Source organism: Dermacentor albipictus, chromosome 5 (genome assembly GCF_038994185.2).
Source record: "Dermacentor albipictus isolate Rhodes 1998 colony chromosome 5, USDA_Dalb.pri_finalv2, whole genome shotgun sequence".
Lineage (NCBI taxonomy): Eukaryota > Metazoa > Arthropoda > Arachnida > Ixodida > Ixodidae > Dermacentor > Dermacentor albipictus.
The window spans coordinates 158,772,757-158,789,013 of NC_091825.1; the positions used below are offsets into that span (position 1 = coordinate 158,772,757).

General features: G+C 43.6%; 1 protein-coding gene across 1 annotated transcript; it reads left to right on the plus strand.

The window, feature by feature from the left end:
• The first annotated feature begins 1,866 nt into the window (after nt 1-1,866).
• On the plus strand, nt 1,867-14,111 carry LOC135916628 (MFS-type transporter SLC18B1-like). The gene is made up of 10 exons (XM_065450045.2): nt 1,867-1,908; nt 3,843-3,911; nt 3,987-4,074; nt 4,255-4,406; nt 5,120-5,221; nt 8,681-8,772; nt 10,836-10,931; nt 12,693-12,767; nt 12,848-12,941; nt 13,894-14,111. Exons 2-10 carry the CDS (start codon nt 3,849-3,851, stop codon nt 13,996-13,998), a joined length of 867 nt encoding a protein of 288 aa, XP_065306117.2. The 5' UTR covers nt 1,867-1,908; nt 3,843-3,848; the 3' UTR covers nt 13,999-14,111.
• The last annotated feature ends 2,146 nt before the right edge of the window (nt 14,112-16,257 follow it).

Below are 16,257 nucleotides of genomic sequence, written 5' to 3' on the forward strand. Positions count from 1 at the left end.
GTGAGGAGCAGGCAGGCAACTGCCACCGGAAGGGGCACAGCACGTGCCTACTCTTCAGATAGGAGCCGACAGAAATAAGGAAATGGAAGGCAGGAAGGAGGGGAGGAAAGATGAAAGAAAGCACAACAGGACAAATCTAAAAGAATAAAGTAGAACACACAGTATAGGTCACACACAGTAGGGCCAGTCACTGCGGGTCTCGCTGCTAATGAGTGTTAAATAGAAGAAACAGTGTCTGAGCTACAAATGTGAACCTGAGTTTGTTAATTCTAGAAAAGTAAGTAGAGCGCGATGAGCCTGATCGCGTCGAGACGCACAACCAGTGGGGTACGAACAGTCGTCGAGTGTCGTACACAGAGGAATGGGTAATGAGTTAAACGCTAAATAATATGCGCGCAGCGTTTAGTCGCTGCTAAAATTCCAACCAAATTCATTTTACAGCACTATTCCTAACCAAATTATTATTTTTTTTGCACTTGCCGTCTGATTTCTGTCGTACAATACTGTGGCTGTTCACAGACAATCGTGGTCTCGAGTCGTCATCATTAAGTACATTTTCCGACGGTTGGAATGCCATTGTGGCCGATAATTATGATGATGCGATGCGTGAACTGCGATACTGTGGGCACACCCTGAGAGCAGATAGCAAGTAGCGAACATGGTATCTGTAGAAACGCATGAAATATAGCGTTCCGTGTGAAAAAAAAAACAGGGAAAATTCGTTTTTAAGTTCGTTCCTTTCATGGTTTTATGTCATGCGTGGAACATTGGAAGTCCGAGGATCACTCTGCTGATCTTTGAGTGACACTCGGATGACTGTGTTGGCGATTTTGCGACCAAATCAGTCCTGAAGAAACCTAGTAAACTACCATAAAGACATTCTATTTGGGTCTTGTGTTACCAAGCCGTGCATTGTTACTAATGCGCCGTTACCGCTTTGCGCAAGCGAAGCGAGTAACACTGCCATAAGGCCGGGTCAAACGGCAACAGTTTTCTGTCGAGTATGTTTTGTACATAGCACTACAGAACCCGACTGTGCAGTCAGTCGCTGTGCGTTTATGAAGACGCAGAGATTAGGTTTTGCTGGATCTGATTTCCCTCTATTTGTGGCGCGCACCCACTACAGGCGATTGGCCAAGTATCGCGTGGTGCTCAGTAAAGGTTACCTTGTGTAGAGCCTGCGAACCAGTCGTGTCTCGCATGTCCTGCTTACAGCTGAACAGCGCAGCAGAGAGCACGAGTTCATCACTGCATGTATGCTAATGTTTCAGATTGCGAGGGAGCTTGTTAGCGTTGTGCGGAACCTTTCATAAGTCTTACTGGTGGCAGTACAGTTCTCACGTTATCCACGATTGCGACAAAGGTTGGGGGGGAGGGAGGGGGGGCTAATCCAAAAACGTGGCATACTCTGAAAACATTTGTATTCCACTGTCACTCGAAATCTCAACGCTGTTGTACTTGCATGTCGATATCACGCCCAAGCATGCAGATACTTAAAGCTTATTGTTTCTTTCTATCCCTGTACTTCTTACTTTCCCTTTTTCTTCTTCTCGCCTGCTTCTGCAACAGTGCACTCCTGCAAACTAGGTGAAGTCAGAGTAACCCTCCGCCTGCTGGGTCTTCTATTTCTGTCTCGCTCTCATTTCTGCAGCAGTTTTTAGCTACAAATACGCGCTCAAATCTAAAAATGGATTGCTAAGCAATTGAGATTTACTCGATGATTCTAACAGCAACAATGTTTTCTTTCTCCTTTTTTGTAGCTCTACGTATTGGATCGGCGAAGGCAGCCCATTTGTGGGCGCTACTGTGACAATCGGAATGGTGTTCGGTTTCTTCTATGCATTTTTCGTGGTGACACTTTATGCAGCCGCCACCTTTAGGAGCCAGCGGAGCTGTGGTATAATAATTGTTAGTGAGTCTAGCATCCATCAGCTGCTTTTTAGAGGCAATCTTACTATCACATTTTAATTCCAGGAGTCCATCAATGCTTCTAGAATAGTTCGCGGAGCTGTGTACAAAGTGCTTTCACTAGTGCCGACAGGTTCACGCATAGTATATACTAAATAAATGGCTGGCTTATTGAATTCATGTCGGAGACATGGTGAGCTTTGGATTTTACGTACACCTCGATTGAATTCAAGCTAACAGTGTCTGCGCTTTACATTCCATTCGCTCCCTAACAACTATCATATCAGGAACTTTGATATTTGGGTTGCAAGTTTGACGAGCCACATGAAATGTGTAGTTCATCTTGACTATTGCATATTACCATGTTGTTCTCATACCAAATGTTATAATTTGCCTGTTGGCCTTTGTTTCTTTGTTTATGCTATAGTTTACGTCTTCTGTATGCGGCATTTGTGAGAATTGTGTCCGCCAGAAATGTATTTAATTAGGGGCTTTGGACTCGTGACTCCTGTAGCTTTTATCGGCAGTTCTATTATCAGTTGTACATTGTGGCAAACATGCGAATTTCATAAATACCGGAAAGCAGATAAAAAGCCACTGGCAACGCTTTACTGAATGTTACGCTTAGCTATATTATGTTAACATATGCGCCTGTATAGGACTCGCGATCAAAACTCAAGGTTACGATGCTAGGCGTACCAACGGCAGAGCAATATTGACTACCTCTTTCAGTTATGTATTGCCCAATCTGACCTCAGTGTTATTGTAGACAGCAGAAAGCAATGTTTTCTGATCTTTGGGTGTAAGGAAGGCTACTGGTTCACTGATTTTGTTAGTAATGTATGTGTAAATTAAAAAGAAACTTGCATGGAAGTCACCATAACTTCAGCTATTTGAAAGTAGAAAACACGAAGGTGCTCTTGACACATGTTTCCATCCAGGCAAAGACTTGTGCGAACAGATAAAAGGCATCAAGTCGCGCGCGTTGTACGCATAGGCCTGTGTGGACACCTTCTGGTATATGGTTTCATTATAGTTTACACCGCATGGAGTGTTGGGCTTACAAAGCCATTCGAGTCTTGCTTTGTCAGATAATGGTGTTTTCTGACAACGTCATCCGCAATTCGGTACCAATGTGTAGTTCATTCGGCAACTTTTATGCGAAATCTTGCACACAGTTGCATACACACGTTCTCTCAAGGACGTTTAAGCTGCTTGACCAAAGCTTTTTTGGCAGATCACCTGGGAAGGTTTTCTTAAAACAACTGTTACGTGTTGTCCTAGTCAGATATTTTGTTTTGTAGGAGCTTTATAATACCTATAGATTTTCTACGTTTAAAAGTTGGAATAGTTCCACTTTCGTTACGAGTATATTCCTTTCGCCCGTCGGTATTCACTGGATAGGTGCCTTGCTGCATTTATTATAACATAGATTCTGCTGTTTCACGTGAGAAAACCACGATGTAACTATAAGACACACCGTAATGGGTGGCTCCGCAATAATTTTGACCACCTGGGGTTCCTTTAACCTGCACCGAATGTGCGGTTCACGGGTGCTTTTTTTTCTTTGTTATTCGCCTCGATCGAAATGCGGCCGCCGCAGTCAGGATTTGATCCCGCGCCCTCGTGCTTAGCAGCGCAACGCCAGAGCCACTGCGCCGCCAAGGTGGGTCTGCGTTATCAGCTTGGTCGGGCATTTGGGGAATGCAACAATGCAAACGGAATGATATTAGCTGACAAGCATTGTCGTATTGTGAAAGTGTTCTGTTCAATCTCATTTGTACAGTATATAGCACGCCCGGGCAACGCCCTGTCGTTATGGCTGCTGAAATGCCACGTTATTCGTAAGAATATTCGGTTTGCAAAGGCACTTCCGAATGAATGAAAAAAATACGTAGTTGACGTTAGCCTCATTAATTTCTTCCTTTCTTTAGTCTTCTATGGAGTGTGTGTACGGAATGTCTAACACAGTGGGCTTCCTTGCTGGAACTGCTCTCATTGAGGTACGCATAGCTTCTGATATGTGCTCTTATCTTATTCTTCACCTCTACGACTTCACGAAAGCTGTCCCATTTCAGTGGTGGCCAGATGCTATACCGTTCTTCATTTCCGGTGGCCTTATGTTTCTGGTTGCGCCGTTTATACTGCTACGGTCTCCCGCCAAATGTAAGCCTATAATTCCTTTATTCCTCGAGAGAATAATAATATCTTTCGCTAAGAGTTTTACTCGTGGCTTCGTTAACACGGTGTTCTTCAGATTTCTCAAGGTGCATCTTCAAAATAACTTCCATGGGACGTAAGCGTAAAACCTGTGCAATAAACGCAGCCTTTTTCCTTTCTTTCAAGCAATTAAAATTCCGAGGGACCAACCAGCCCAAAGTGCCATCCGCCTCTTGTCCAACGCACCAATGTTTATCAGCGTTGCAAATGTCGCAATCGCCATATCGGCCCTCGGCTTCCACGACGGCACTTTGGAATTCCATCTCAAGGAAGGGGAGGTATGCCCTTATTAAAAGTTTATCCCAATCTTCAAGGTCACCCTTGATAGGCCCTTCGTTAAAAATATTGACTGTACCACATGTTAAGGTGTAAAACGTATTGTGGATGCCCTGCTCGGATGAGCAGCTGACACTTTGTTTATTAAATGCTCTACTAGCGCGGGCAACAAACGCTACTCAATGAACTTCATTGAGCACCTTTCACCTGCATGATACTAATAAAGGTCACTTACTAAAGGTTCCTTTTGTGCATTTGACTGAGTAAAGTCCGTAATATTGCGTGCGTTTTATATCAAATGATTTGGTTTCTTTAGTTCGTGCTTATAGCTATAGAGAAAAAAAGCACATGAGTGCACGTAAGCTTTACCTTACGAAGCTGACGAGCTGTGCATTGCCAAGTAGAGCCGGAAAATATGAACACGCAATGCAGAGGTGGTTTGCCATTTCTTCCTTGGTCTCCTCCCTAATGCAAACGGAAAAACCTAGTAACAGAGAAATAAAGTTTATTGAGAGACCATATCTTGGAGTAGTTGAGTCATCGCTTTATAATTTACGCTCCCTTTGTACGACACGATAGGCACTCGCCCTTGTTCTGAGTGATATCTGTGTCTCATTTGTACTAATGAAGCTACTTGCTAGTGTTATTGCCTTCCGTCCTTGTCTTTTTTCTTGAACGCTGGATAATTAATTACCCGTACTTTGTGTTTTGACAGTTCCGGCTTCCCGACATAGAAGTGGCTGCTGTGTTCTCTGCTCTCTACATCTCTTATTCACTCGGAGCTCTCTTCTGGGGATACTTCTTCACATACAAGCTGGTAAGATTTGTGACACCTGCTCTATGCATGGCTGCACATATGTGGGAAAAAATATGGTTTGTTTCAAATTATTGATTCCACACTGCGCCACAATTGCCATTGATGTGCATGGCGCAGTCTATATTCATGACTATTCACCTGTCGCGGTGCCTCAGCGGCTATGACTCTTTGCTGCTGAACGAGGTTGGTTTCCAACCTTTTATTCCTGGCCATCGTGACCGTGTTCCAGCAGGCACACGTCGTGAAATAAGCCGGCTCTCGGGGTAGGTTTTAAGAAGTACAGGTAGTCAGAATTATCCTCGAGCCCCCTTCCCCACTAGATGGCGTCTGACACAGCAAGAGTGTTGCGACGTTAAATGTGGTAACTAAATTATTCCAGACCACACTATCGGCTTTTATGCCTGCAAAATGCGTTGAAAAGCGCAGTGTCGATTCAAGTCTACTGGGTGGACAGCTGCTAGAAATCGAGTGGCTCACATGTGTGGGAGCTATAGCCATTTCAGTAATGGTAAGCTAGAACTGGTGCCGTGTGTTGAGTTGTATCCTAATTAAATGGTTCAAAGCAAAGGGGGAAATAATTTCACCAATATAAAGGGCATTTAAGTCTTTAAACATTCCTTCCACTGTTATGTGTCTAAATTTTTTTAAGCTGCGTGGATTTGCTTAACACGATACCAACGCAAAATCGAATGGGACATAGAGTATACACAAAACCACAAAATCTTCACTACAGATTTATTAGTATACCATCTGTGGGAACTGCTTATAGTCTTTCTCTCCGGGTCGACATTGTGCCGATAACATGTTTGATAAATCTAGCAACGAGCTACTCTATCTAACAGCACCTGTTACTATCTGGCATTTTTACAGCATGAAATGCTTTCAGCTTCCGTGGTCAGCAGCATTCAAGTGATCTTGAGCCAAAAGCTAGAGCCGTTATCCGTGCACTCAGACGAGAAAATCTGGGAAAGTTTGCGCGAACACAGCGAGGTTATCCGGGCTACCAGTCAAAACAAAATAATGCAGTCTCTGGCTCCCAACCCTTTGTACGGGACCGCATTCCATAGACTAGTTACTGCGCAAACAATTTACAAAAAATGCTGCTTCTGAGTTCTTCATAATGTTTGTTTACAATATCACTCTAGTTGTAAGTTCTAGTACTCTCAAGCTTTATTTGTCATTTCCCATAGCGATGTTCAAAAGGCAGATACAGCACACCATACACTTAGTTGCCATCTTTTGGCACTGAGAGCTGAACGCCAGCGGCCCGCAAGTTCCGCGGCGCCGATTTTGCGTTAGCTCGAGAGGTGGCGCCACGCTGCGTGGCGCCTACGTCAGGCGCTTCTGCTCGCCGTGGTGGCTTATTGGTTATGTGGTTGCGCCGCTAAGCACGATGTCGCGGTATCACATCCCAGCGGCACCGGCGGCATTTCGATGGAGGCGGAATGCAAAAACGCCCGTGTCCCGTGCATCGGACGGACGTTAAAGGGACACCAAAGTGAAAAATGATTTCTTCTGCATCAGTAAATTACCGTTCTACAAAACCAAAACACCATTCTTACAACGATAAGACGTTTCGTAGGCCAAAAAAAGCGCAAGAGCGAAATACGGGTGGCGACGGCTACTTGAGTTCCCGCACTTGGGGGCTGTCACGTCTTGGATTTTGAAGGCATTTTCTAGGGCCTACTTTATATATATAGCGGTACTGATTGAATACATTGTGTTCTAAAGGAACCAAATACTAAACATGGCAACTTTCGGGAACCTTTATTCAGCCAACGCGGCCCAAATGCGAAAACATACTTTGGAATCCCTGACGTCCCGCTGACGTACCAGCGCTGGGGTTTCGGCGCGATATTCAAATACTGATACTTGGACCTTCATTTTCTCATCTAATAATCAAACTATTTTTTGAAATGAATGCCTACAGGGTTCTCAAACAATGCTCCATTAGTCTAAACTGATCTATTGTTTCCCGTTAGTGTCCCTTTAAATGTCCCTTGATGGTCAAAATTAATCCGGAGTCCCCCACAATGGCGTGCCGCAAAATCAAACCATGGTTTTGGCACGTGAAGCCACAGAATTCAGTTCATTCTTTTTCTAGCTAAGCAGTGCGCTATGTATCCCTGGTGTTTTTCACTGCCTATCGTGAGGCCTTCAGCCAGTTTCCTTCTTCTAGCTGGGCAGCAGAGTTCATATGGACCAGTGCACAATATGGCGTGGTGCGGAGGGGTGCGGCGGGGTGTGCCGTTGGGAACACGCCCTGCACCAATTTTAAGATTGTGGCAAGTATCATCTTTAACCAATCTCATTTGCGGGTTGCCATTTTATGCTTACATCTACTCTCTATTACGAAAGAGCCAGCAATTTTGTCTTTTTTGTTTGTGTTAGGATGCTTTAAGTCGTGTAACTAAATACATAAGCCTTCTTTGGCAGTTTTCACGACGCAGAATAGGAAAGACCTGGCGTGGTGACTTAGCAGTATGGTATAGTACTGCTAAGCATAAGGTCGTGGGATCACATCCCGGCTGCGGCGGCCGCATTTTTATGGGGTCGAAATGCAAGAACGCCCGTGTCCCATGTATTGGGGCCATGATAAAGCTACCCAGGTGGTCTAAATTTCCGGAGTCCCCCACTACGGTGCAGATCGTAATCAAATCTTGATTTCGGCACGTAGAACCCCAGAGTTTAAATTCAGCATAGGAAAGGTGTGCACATATTTTGGTTGGAGAATAACATTCCACACCATGCATTTCCTTCTATGTCTTCAATATTTTTCGGCTTAATTTCGTTGTTACTTTAGCTTCTGCTGTCACCACGGGAATCTTGGTTTCCATTTTTTTTTTTGCTTGATGGAAGGCTGAATGCACCAAATAAGTGTGAGCTCAAAGTTGATGCTTGACTGTCACGTATGGTATAAATGCTATGAGAGATTAGCTTCAGCTACATGAAAATATGAATCCAAACTAATGTTTTCGTCCACCCTATTGCTATACGCGTACCACATACGGCTGTAATATGTTGGAACCGCCATCACCGTGGCCGCCTTTGGAAATAGCGTTCCATTTCGGTGCTGCAGTTTTTCTGTTATTCTGTATATGTGCGCCATATATACATGCTATAATCTCAAATCATTGCATATAGGAGTGGCGTCCATCGAATGAGGATGCAAAATAAATACATACCAAGCACAGCTCGGAAGCAGAAGCGTTTAGAATTGCTAGATCATCACGAGCAGGGCAAAAGGGATGCGTAATTGCAGGCAGTTTGCTAGATATGTAGAGTGAAAGCGCTTTACGCGCAACTTGTAAGGTTAACGTTTTTCGTTCTCACGACTATCATTGTTTGTCTTTGTTCGGTTGGTTCTCTCATTGTTTCCATTTCAGAGATGAAGGTGAAACAAAAAGTATTGCGCGGCTTCCCTTTGTGGAAAAAAAAGTATCTCATGTCTTCCTGCAGGAACAAGAGGATGTTTCGGTGCTGCTCGGATTTATGATAATGGCCGGGGCGTTCCTATTCGTGGGTCCCGCTCCGTTCCTGCCGATTCCACCGTGAGTCTGCGCTTCAACTTCAGCTAACCGTGCATGCATATTTTTTCACATGAACCACACAATATAATTCGAGAAAAAAAATTCAAAATTATATGCACCTAGAGCGTAAGCAAGAGTGTTTGCGACTAGGAGACTAGCGTGGGACTGGTAGTTTAGTAATTCTTTCAAAGCTTGTGCACATGAAGTTTTGCCGGGCGTAGGGGCGTATGCGTATATTTGGAACTGCCATGTCACTGGAAAAGTAGGCGGAAACAGTAGCATTTGTCCTTACTTTTTTTGCCACCGTCATCTTCTTCAAAGTATAGCAAAAAATAAAAATAAACTGCCAAAAATACACCTACGAACACAGATTTAAGTATCCTATTTTTCTGGGGCGTAATGGTACAATATGCTGGAACCGGCGATGCTGTTGCATTAGATGCATCTGGTATTATTGTAATACGTACACCGCATTCGTCGCTATACAGCAACTGTTTAAGAGAGAAGGACATGGACGTGTGTGGTGAATACGATAAACACATCAAGGATGCCATTTCTCATTTTGAATAGCGCAGTTACCTTCTCGTGATTAGAAGGGAAAGTTTACTTAATATGAATTAATGCAAGTTTTTCACTTATATGAAATAGCAGTATTTCGCAAATGGCACTACTCTGTAGATACCTGCGAATGGGACTCAGGACACGACTTTCTACACTTCCTATGGGCCCCTATGTTTCGAAAACAAACCACTTCTGACTGGCCCAACGTTTCAACCTCCTGGTATTGCGTTTTTATCGCGTGAAATTATTCGATGGATAACGTGTCTCCCTACTGAAATCAAGCCCTTGCACCAGGGTTCGTTGAATTGCCCACCTGTAGCTACGGCATAGGGATGCGCATTCTGCTATGAGCCCAAAAACGTTTCTTTCGCTGTGATGGGGCGTGAAGCACTGAGCGGCCTGGATGCTTTCCTCCGCCTCTGCTTTGGCCATTTCTTCATTCTAGCTTTCGTACACTGGAATACAGGGCTCCACATACGTTTCGTAAACTTTTTATTCATCGGAATGTGGCTTGAACGCGCGAGTGGACCGACACATTCCTGAGCGGCCTATAATCGAGCGTATATGGTAACTCGAATTTAATTTGAGATCCACGGTTTCTGTACTCTCATTAATGGATGAAGATTCCTTTAAAAGCTGTATGTAACTCTGGTAAGCATTTACACTCCAAGAAATTTCCCGCTCCCACCTCCATTCCCAGACGTATAGCGTGTGCTGTGCAACGTCTGTGTATCGGCTGAGCTGGATCGTAGGCATCCAATTATTACGCTATCAACACTGCACTATACCACCTATCAGCAATAGACTGCTTGATTTAACTTGGTTTTTACTATGTTTTCTACGCTGAGTCTGTCCCTGCATGTCGTTTTTGTCGTTCTGATGAAATAATGTCTTCTAACAGTTTGTCAGAACATTTGTCTCTTACCTTAATCGGGCTCTATCATGTCTCCTCAACGTTTCTCTTTAAGCCGTTGTATTTGTTTTTAACTATGAGTGATTCTTTTGGCAGAAAAAAAGGGCTAAAAGACAAGCATGTCACTTGGAATGTGAATTCTGACGCTACTGTCAAGAAAATGTTCAACTTTACAACACATAAAGCGAGCCCATTCGGGTCAGTTTTTTTGGCGTCAGCAGCGCCATCTCTGAGGCCTATCGAGAGTCAAGTGTGGCGGCAAACCGTGATTTCCACGAATGATGCTAGGGCGCACTCAATGTTCGCGTATACGCGGCACTACTCTGCGGCGCGAACCTCAAACGTGGACGGGCCTACATAGGGTCCTCGCTTGCGTGCCGGAACAGGCAACAAAAATGTTTGATTCGTCAAGTGCGAGATGGGAGCGCGCAACTTTACCTACAGCAAATTTCTTGAGGGCTTAATTTATTCTATCATAAAAAAAGCGGTCAAGATTACAGATTACTCTTCACAGTTTTTTATTGTGTAATGACTCTCACGATCTGTATCATTTCGTTTAATTTTTACTGTTATTTACGCCATAAATACCTTTTTTGACGCATTTCTGCAGATATCTGTGGATCGTATACCTCACTCAAGCCATGATAGGTTTTGGTGGTGCTGCTGTGGTCGTGGCCAGCTACAGCCTTGCACTCAAGAAAGCCATGTAAGACAATTCAACGTTGTGGTTATGTTGGTGTACATCGTCTTAAACAAGTGAATATATTGTGTTACTTATTTTTTGCCACAACCATTTAATGGAGCAGTTATTTCATTAGCGAGTTTTCTAGCTGGCAGTAATTATTCTTAGTGCTCATGTGGCAGGTTCTGTTCTCGTGAATCTGTTCATTCATTCAATCACTCAACACGCTTCCAGGCAGCATCATTATACAGAAACGAGTGCGCTAACTCTGGAATGATCTAGCGCAGTCACAGACAGGGGCAAATAAGGGATCCCACGCAAGCGCTTGTGTGTCGGTCCGCTTGCTTGTCCCCGTCTGTCACTGCGCTTTAAGCATCCATAAGTATGTATGCTTGTATGCTTATGAAAGTAATAAAAAAAGTTAATACCAGTCGCAAGGTGTCGTCTAATACAGCGTCTTATTTAGTTGTCGAAGGCATTCATTCATTGGTTTTATCTGTGTTATTCATTTTCGTTTTATTCATTTTATCCTGTGTTCATTGTTTATTCATTTTTCGTTTTATTCATTACATCATTTATTTATTTTTCTGCGCTTATATACGGCCACGTAAAAAACGCTGCACACCTTTGAATTCGTGCCAACAGGCTAAGATTACGTTTAAGAATATCTCACACCGTGCATTGTGAAGACAATAAATGAATACTGCTAAGCGCGGTTTCAAGAGGGACAAGAGAAGAAACCGCCGCACGGGACAAGCGCATATCCAACACAAAACAACACAGCCGGTTAGTGTCATAGGCCACACAAAAGTGTCACTCGTGGTCTCTTTCTCTCTCTCTCTCTCTTTCTCTTTACCGTATGTTGTAACTTCCCCGACGTTTGTGCATCACTTTCTCATACACTTTACTACAATGAACGCGCCAACTCATAACGAATAGACGCTCCTGCTATACAGGAAGCTACACAAGCCCGCGAATACTTGTTCATGCAAAACGCCTCGAGCGGCCAGTCGCGCGGCAATTTTGTGTGTATTTGCGGGATTCTTTGACACTCAGAAAAGCACTTTTATGCAGCATGTATCGAGCAACAGAAACCTGCGTCAGGAGTTTTTCATGTGGCTCTTCAATTTTCTCATTGACACTTTTCATCTGAATATATTATTTCAAAATTTGATTTTTTAATTAGACTAATTGGACAATTAGGCGGAATGCATTCCTTCATGCTGTCCAGCTACGTGGCATCTGCACATTCTTAATGCTCGACTTCAGTTACTTGGGACACCCAGTATAGTTTTCATTCTGCACACCATAGGCGTACATAGCGTGATGGAGTCGGAAGCCTCCCGGTATGGTTCGGACACCACCTACTATGTACATTTATGAAATATTTTAGCCGCTCGCTTTTATCTTTCACTTCAGCCATCAAACACTCTCCCGTGATTTTCTCACGTATTTCAAGTCTGACTTAGAGTTTCGGGCGGGGTTTATTGGGGTGTGGTTTTACGAAGTTCGCAAGCAGAGAGAATGCTAGCAAACTGGGCAAGTTGGTATCGGTTCGTCCCTGAAGCGAAGCGAAGAAGGAAGAAGGAAGACAGAAAGCGAAGAAGGAAGACAGGACAGATGGTCCCACCACAGCTGAGCGGTTAAGGAAAAAAGACAGAAGAAAAACATGAATGTGCATAAGCCAGCGCGCATGTGGAATTATGCAGGCAGGATTGTTTGTGTACTGGCGTAGGCAATATAATGTGTATATTTTTTTTCTCTTTGCAACTCTGCACATGAAAGTGAACGAGGGTTTCCAGACAGTATGTGGACTTACGCCACTGTTTGTGGGTTCCTCTTCGGTGCGATTACTCTTGGGTAAGCTGTACTTATTCCCGAATTCAAGTGTGGGTTACAAAGCGGTGGCACAATTGCCGTCTCGACTGTTCGGTCAACAGGTCATCGGTGGCACCACTGCTGAGCAGATATGCCGCAGAGAACATACGCTACGAGAATGCATCTCTGGTCATGCTTGCTGCGTTGGCCATCTTTGTGAGTATGTTATCCCCATGTTCGGAGATTGGACGATGGAGCCGGCTTAACATTGCATGGGAAGACTCCAGCTGGTCTTGACTGGGATATGGTGTGAGAAATCAAATTAACATAAGGCATCTAGAAAGCGAAACAATGGGCCTATATGATACAGGTATCATTAGTAGAACGAGCTTTTAAGAGCAACAGTTAAGGACCATTTATGGCAATTTATTTAAGCTATTTTACATATTGATGGCCATAAACTTAAGCGATCGTGTTAGCACAACAACTTTTATTTTCAATTCTGTGACATGAAACAGGTGGTCACAGTATATTTAGCACTCAAGGTCTCCGAAGGGCGGCTCGATCGTGACCAGGAACACACCCATGGCGAGTGAAAAGAAATGCAAGACGCTAGGAAGAGGCCGATGAAGCTATATATAGGGTGTTTATCGTATTGCTGTAGCATCTTCCGGGTATGCTGTATGGTCCTAGAAATGTACGGCACACCAAACAATTTATTTCTGTTTAGTTATTCACTAAAACCAGATGTTTAGCTTAGAGACACGTCTTTGGCGAGTTCATATTTTAGCTGATTTATAGGTGGTAGTTTTTTTTTAATAAGGCTTTTACATACGTGTGATAACTATTCCTTTCTCTTTATTTTTGTTATCACAACTACAAACAAAAAGTTAAAAAGTACCATGACATATCAGCAGCATTGCTGAGGCAGCAAATGTAGCTTACATAACACAATGGCGTACTGAATGTTTAACTTCCTTTATCTTTCCCTCGAACACCCAGGAATCATAGCTAAATGTGGAACAGTTTCGGCTTTTAACATAATTATAACAATGTCTCCATAGCTTCCCGTATATATAGTAATATGTAGGTAACTTCAAATCATAAAGTCTTTCCATTTTCTAACTATTGTCTGTTATTATATTAACGGACGTCTCTTTTTCTCTAGGTTGTTGTGAATTTCGGCTCGTGCATCAGAAATTCGAAGCGGAGGCGGACTATCCTTCGCGACACAGCGGAGGACGAAGCGTACCACAGGAGTGATGATCCCTGACGAAACGGTCACCTGCCTTTCTAACGATCGTCTTCTCCCTCTGATATGCGACTAATACTTGCCTACAAAGCCCCTTGGTCTTTCTTCGACCTGTGCTGCCACAAGTTCCTTGTGTCCGCCTTTGACGAATATAGGTCCTCCTATCGAAACGTTGGCAGCCTTTCTCAGGCACCTTATCCCTGTTTACAAACTTTATACCACAGTGTGCTATTACATCTGTCAGCCCTTTTCTTGGTTTTGGACTTGTGTCTACATAGACATTTCATTTTTTTTTATATAGACACCACAAAACAAGTTGATCTCATGGTTTCGGCAAACCCTCAATTGTTTTCACAAGACACTCAGTTTTTGTCATCTTTGGTAAAGCAAGAAAAAAAAAGCAAGCTTTGATGTTTCCGTGGTAGCGACAGTTGAACCGCCAATGTGCGGCTGGCGAAAGCCGAAGGTCAGCGGGAAAGGGATCAATACACATTTTACACCTGTTCTGGAGTCACCATATTCCTAACATACTTGATTAAGAGTCTTTGACATGCTTATTGTAAGTATTCTGGGGCAATCATTCATCCGTTTTAGTAGTGTGACCGCATACTGAGAGCAAATAACGTTTTCTTTAGTGTAATATGAATGTAGGAGCAAACTCATTCTGACGCCTTGTGTTCGGATTGCCCTGGCAGTGAGCAGAGTGGGACACATTCAGTAGTTTTTTATGCGGCGTATAATACATGGGGGAGTGGGGATATATGATGTGTGCGCTCTCAGGAATCAATTAAATTCAGTTTCAACATAATTACATGATTGTTAGGGGGCAGGCACGTACCCAAGGGCCCTACACGCCTCCCCCCCCTGCCCCCCCCCCATTGGGTAAGTGCCATCATCAAATTCTGCAATAACCGTTAAACCCACTAGCAACGTGAATGTCAACCGTTACCTAGTCTGCTTTCTTTCTAATTGCACAGCACATCTCGCGCAAAATTGGCAGCTGGAAACAAGAGACGCAAGGAATTGATAAATTAAGAGATATACCAAGTGAGCGAGCAGAGGCAACAGCCGAACAGGTAGGAAAGGCGAGAATTAAGAAATTTAACCGTTGTTTGTGAAAATATTTATGGATCAACATCTTTTTACCTAAAGAGGAAGTAGAGAAAACGGCGCCGGAAGTCGGGAATCATTCTGCGTATATTGAATGACGCTTCTACAGTTGTCAGTCGAGCCGACTGACCAAGCCACTCCTCTGCTGTGCTTATAAGGGCCTTTTTTGACCTTCTGCGGTTGGCGCAGTGCGTTTCGAACCGCAGCGTCCTGCGCTCTACGCGGTTGTACGGGACTGGCTGCTACGCATCGTTACGCAACTTCCTAAATAACAATGCGAGTCCGTTTTGGCATTTGGTAGAGCAGTAAACGAGGGATCCAAAAGAATTGTGATTGTTGCGCCAATATATATTCTTATACAATTCTTCTAGAGCTAATTCAGAAAACGCTACTAGAAATCTTTATTTTACACCTTCGCTTTTTTACTTGTTCTTGGCAGTGTTTTTTTTTGCGCTTCTTTCCTGCGCGAGTGCATTTGATGTGGTTCCTTGTTTGCCATGTAAAGGAGAGGTGTATCTCACAGGCGTACCTGTGAGATACACCTTATTTCATTTCTATTTGGCGAGTTTACGCGTCTTTAAATCGAATGGTCGGCATTATTCCCTTTTGTACTAGTAAAGGCGCACCCGCCACCCCCTCCCCCCTCATTAACCCTAACCAACATAGATTTAGGAATGGTTTGTCTACAACAACTCAATTAATAGAGACTATTCATGACCTAGCATTAACAATCGATAGGCGAGGACAGGTAGACATAATCGGGTATCGCATCCACTAATCCATAAACTGCAAGGAATTCTAGGACATGGTAGTCTTACAAAATGGTTAAAAGCATATTTGTAACGACGTCAACAATTCGTTCATTTCGAAGGGCAATCCTCAGACTACGTTGAAGTTCTATACGGTGTGCCTCAGGGCACAGTTTTAGCTCCCATTCTCTTCCTTCTTTTTATCAACGACATAGCAAATAGCATTGACACAACGGTACGAATGTTCGCAGATGACTGCATTATTTATAAAACAATACACACCAAGGATGATCAGGTTGTTTTTAATGACGCACTTAAAGAGATACCAAAATGGTGTCAGGACTGGCAGATGACGCTAAATGCAGAAAAAAACTGCTTGTATGCCAGTCACGAGAAAGAAAGCACCACTATCCTTTCCATA

Bases quoted from the DNA above. Each gene is read 5' to 3' on its own strand.
- LOC135916628 (XM_065450045.2), top strand. From the start codon at position 3,849: ATGGAGTGTGTGTACGGAATGTCTAACACAGTGGGCTTCCTTGCTGGA. The intron at 4,407-5,119 runs GTATGCCCTTAT...GTGTTTTGACAG, and splicing joins TCCATCTCAAGGAAGGGGAG to TTCCGGCTTCCCGACATAGA. The intron at 12,942-13,893 runs GTGAGTATGTTA...CTTTTTCTCTAG, and splicing joins TTGCTGCGTTGGCCATCTTT to GTTGTTGTGAATTTCGGCTC.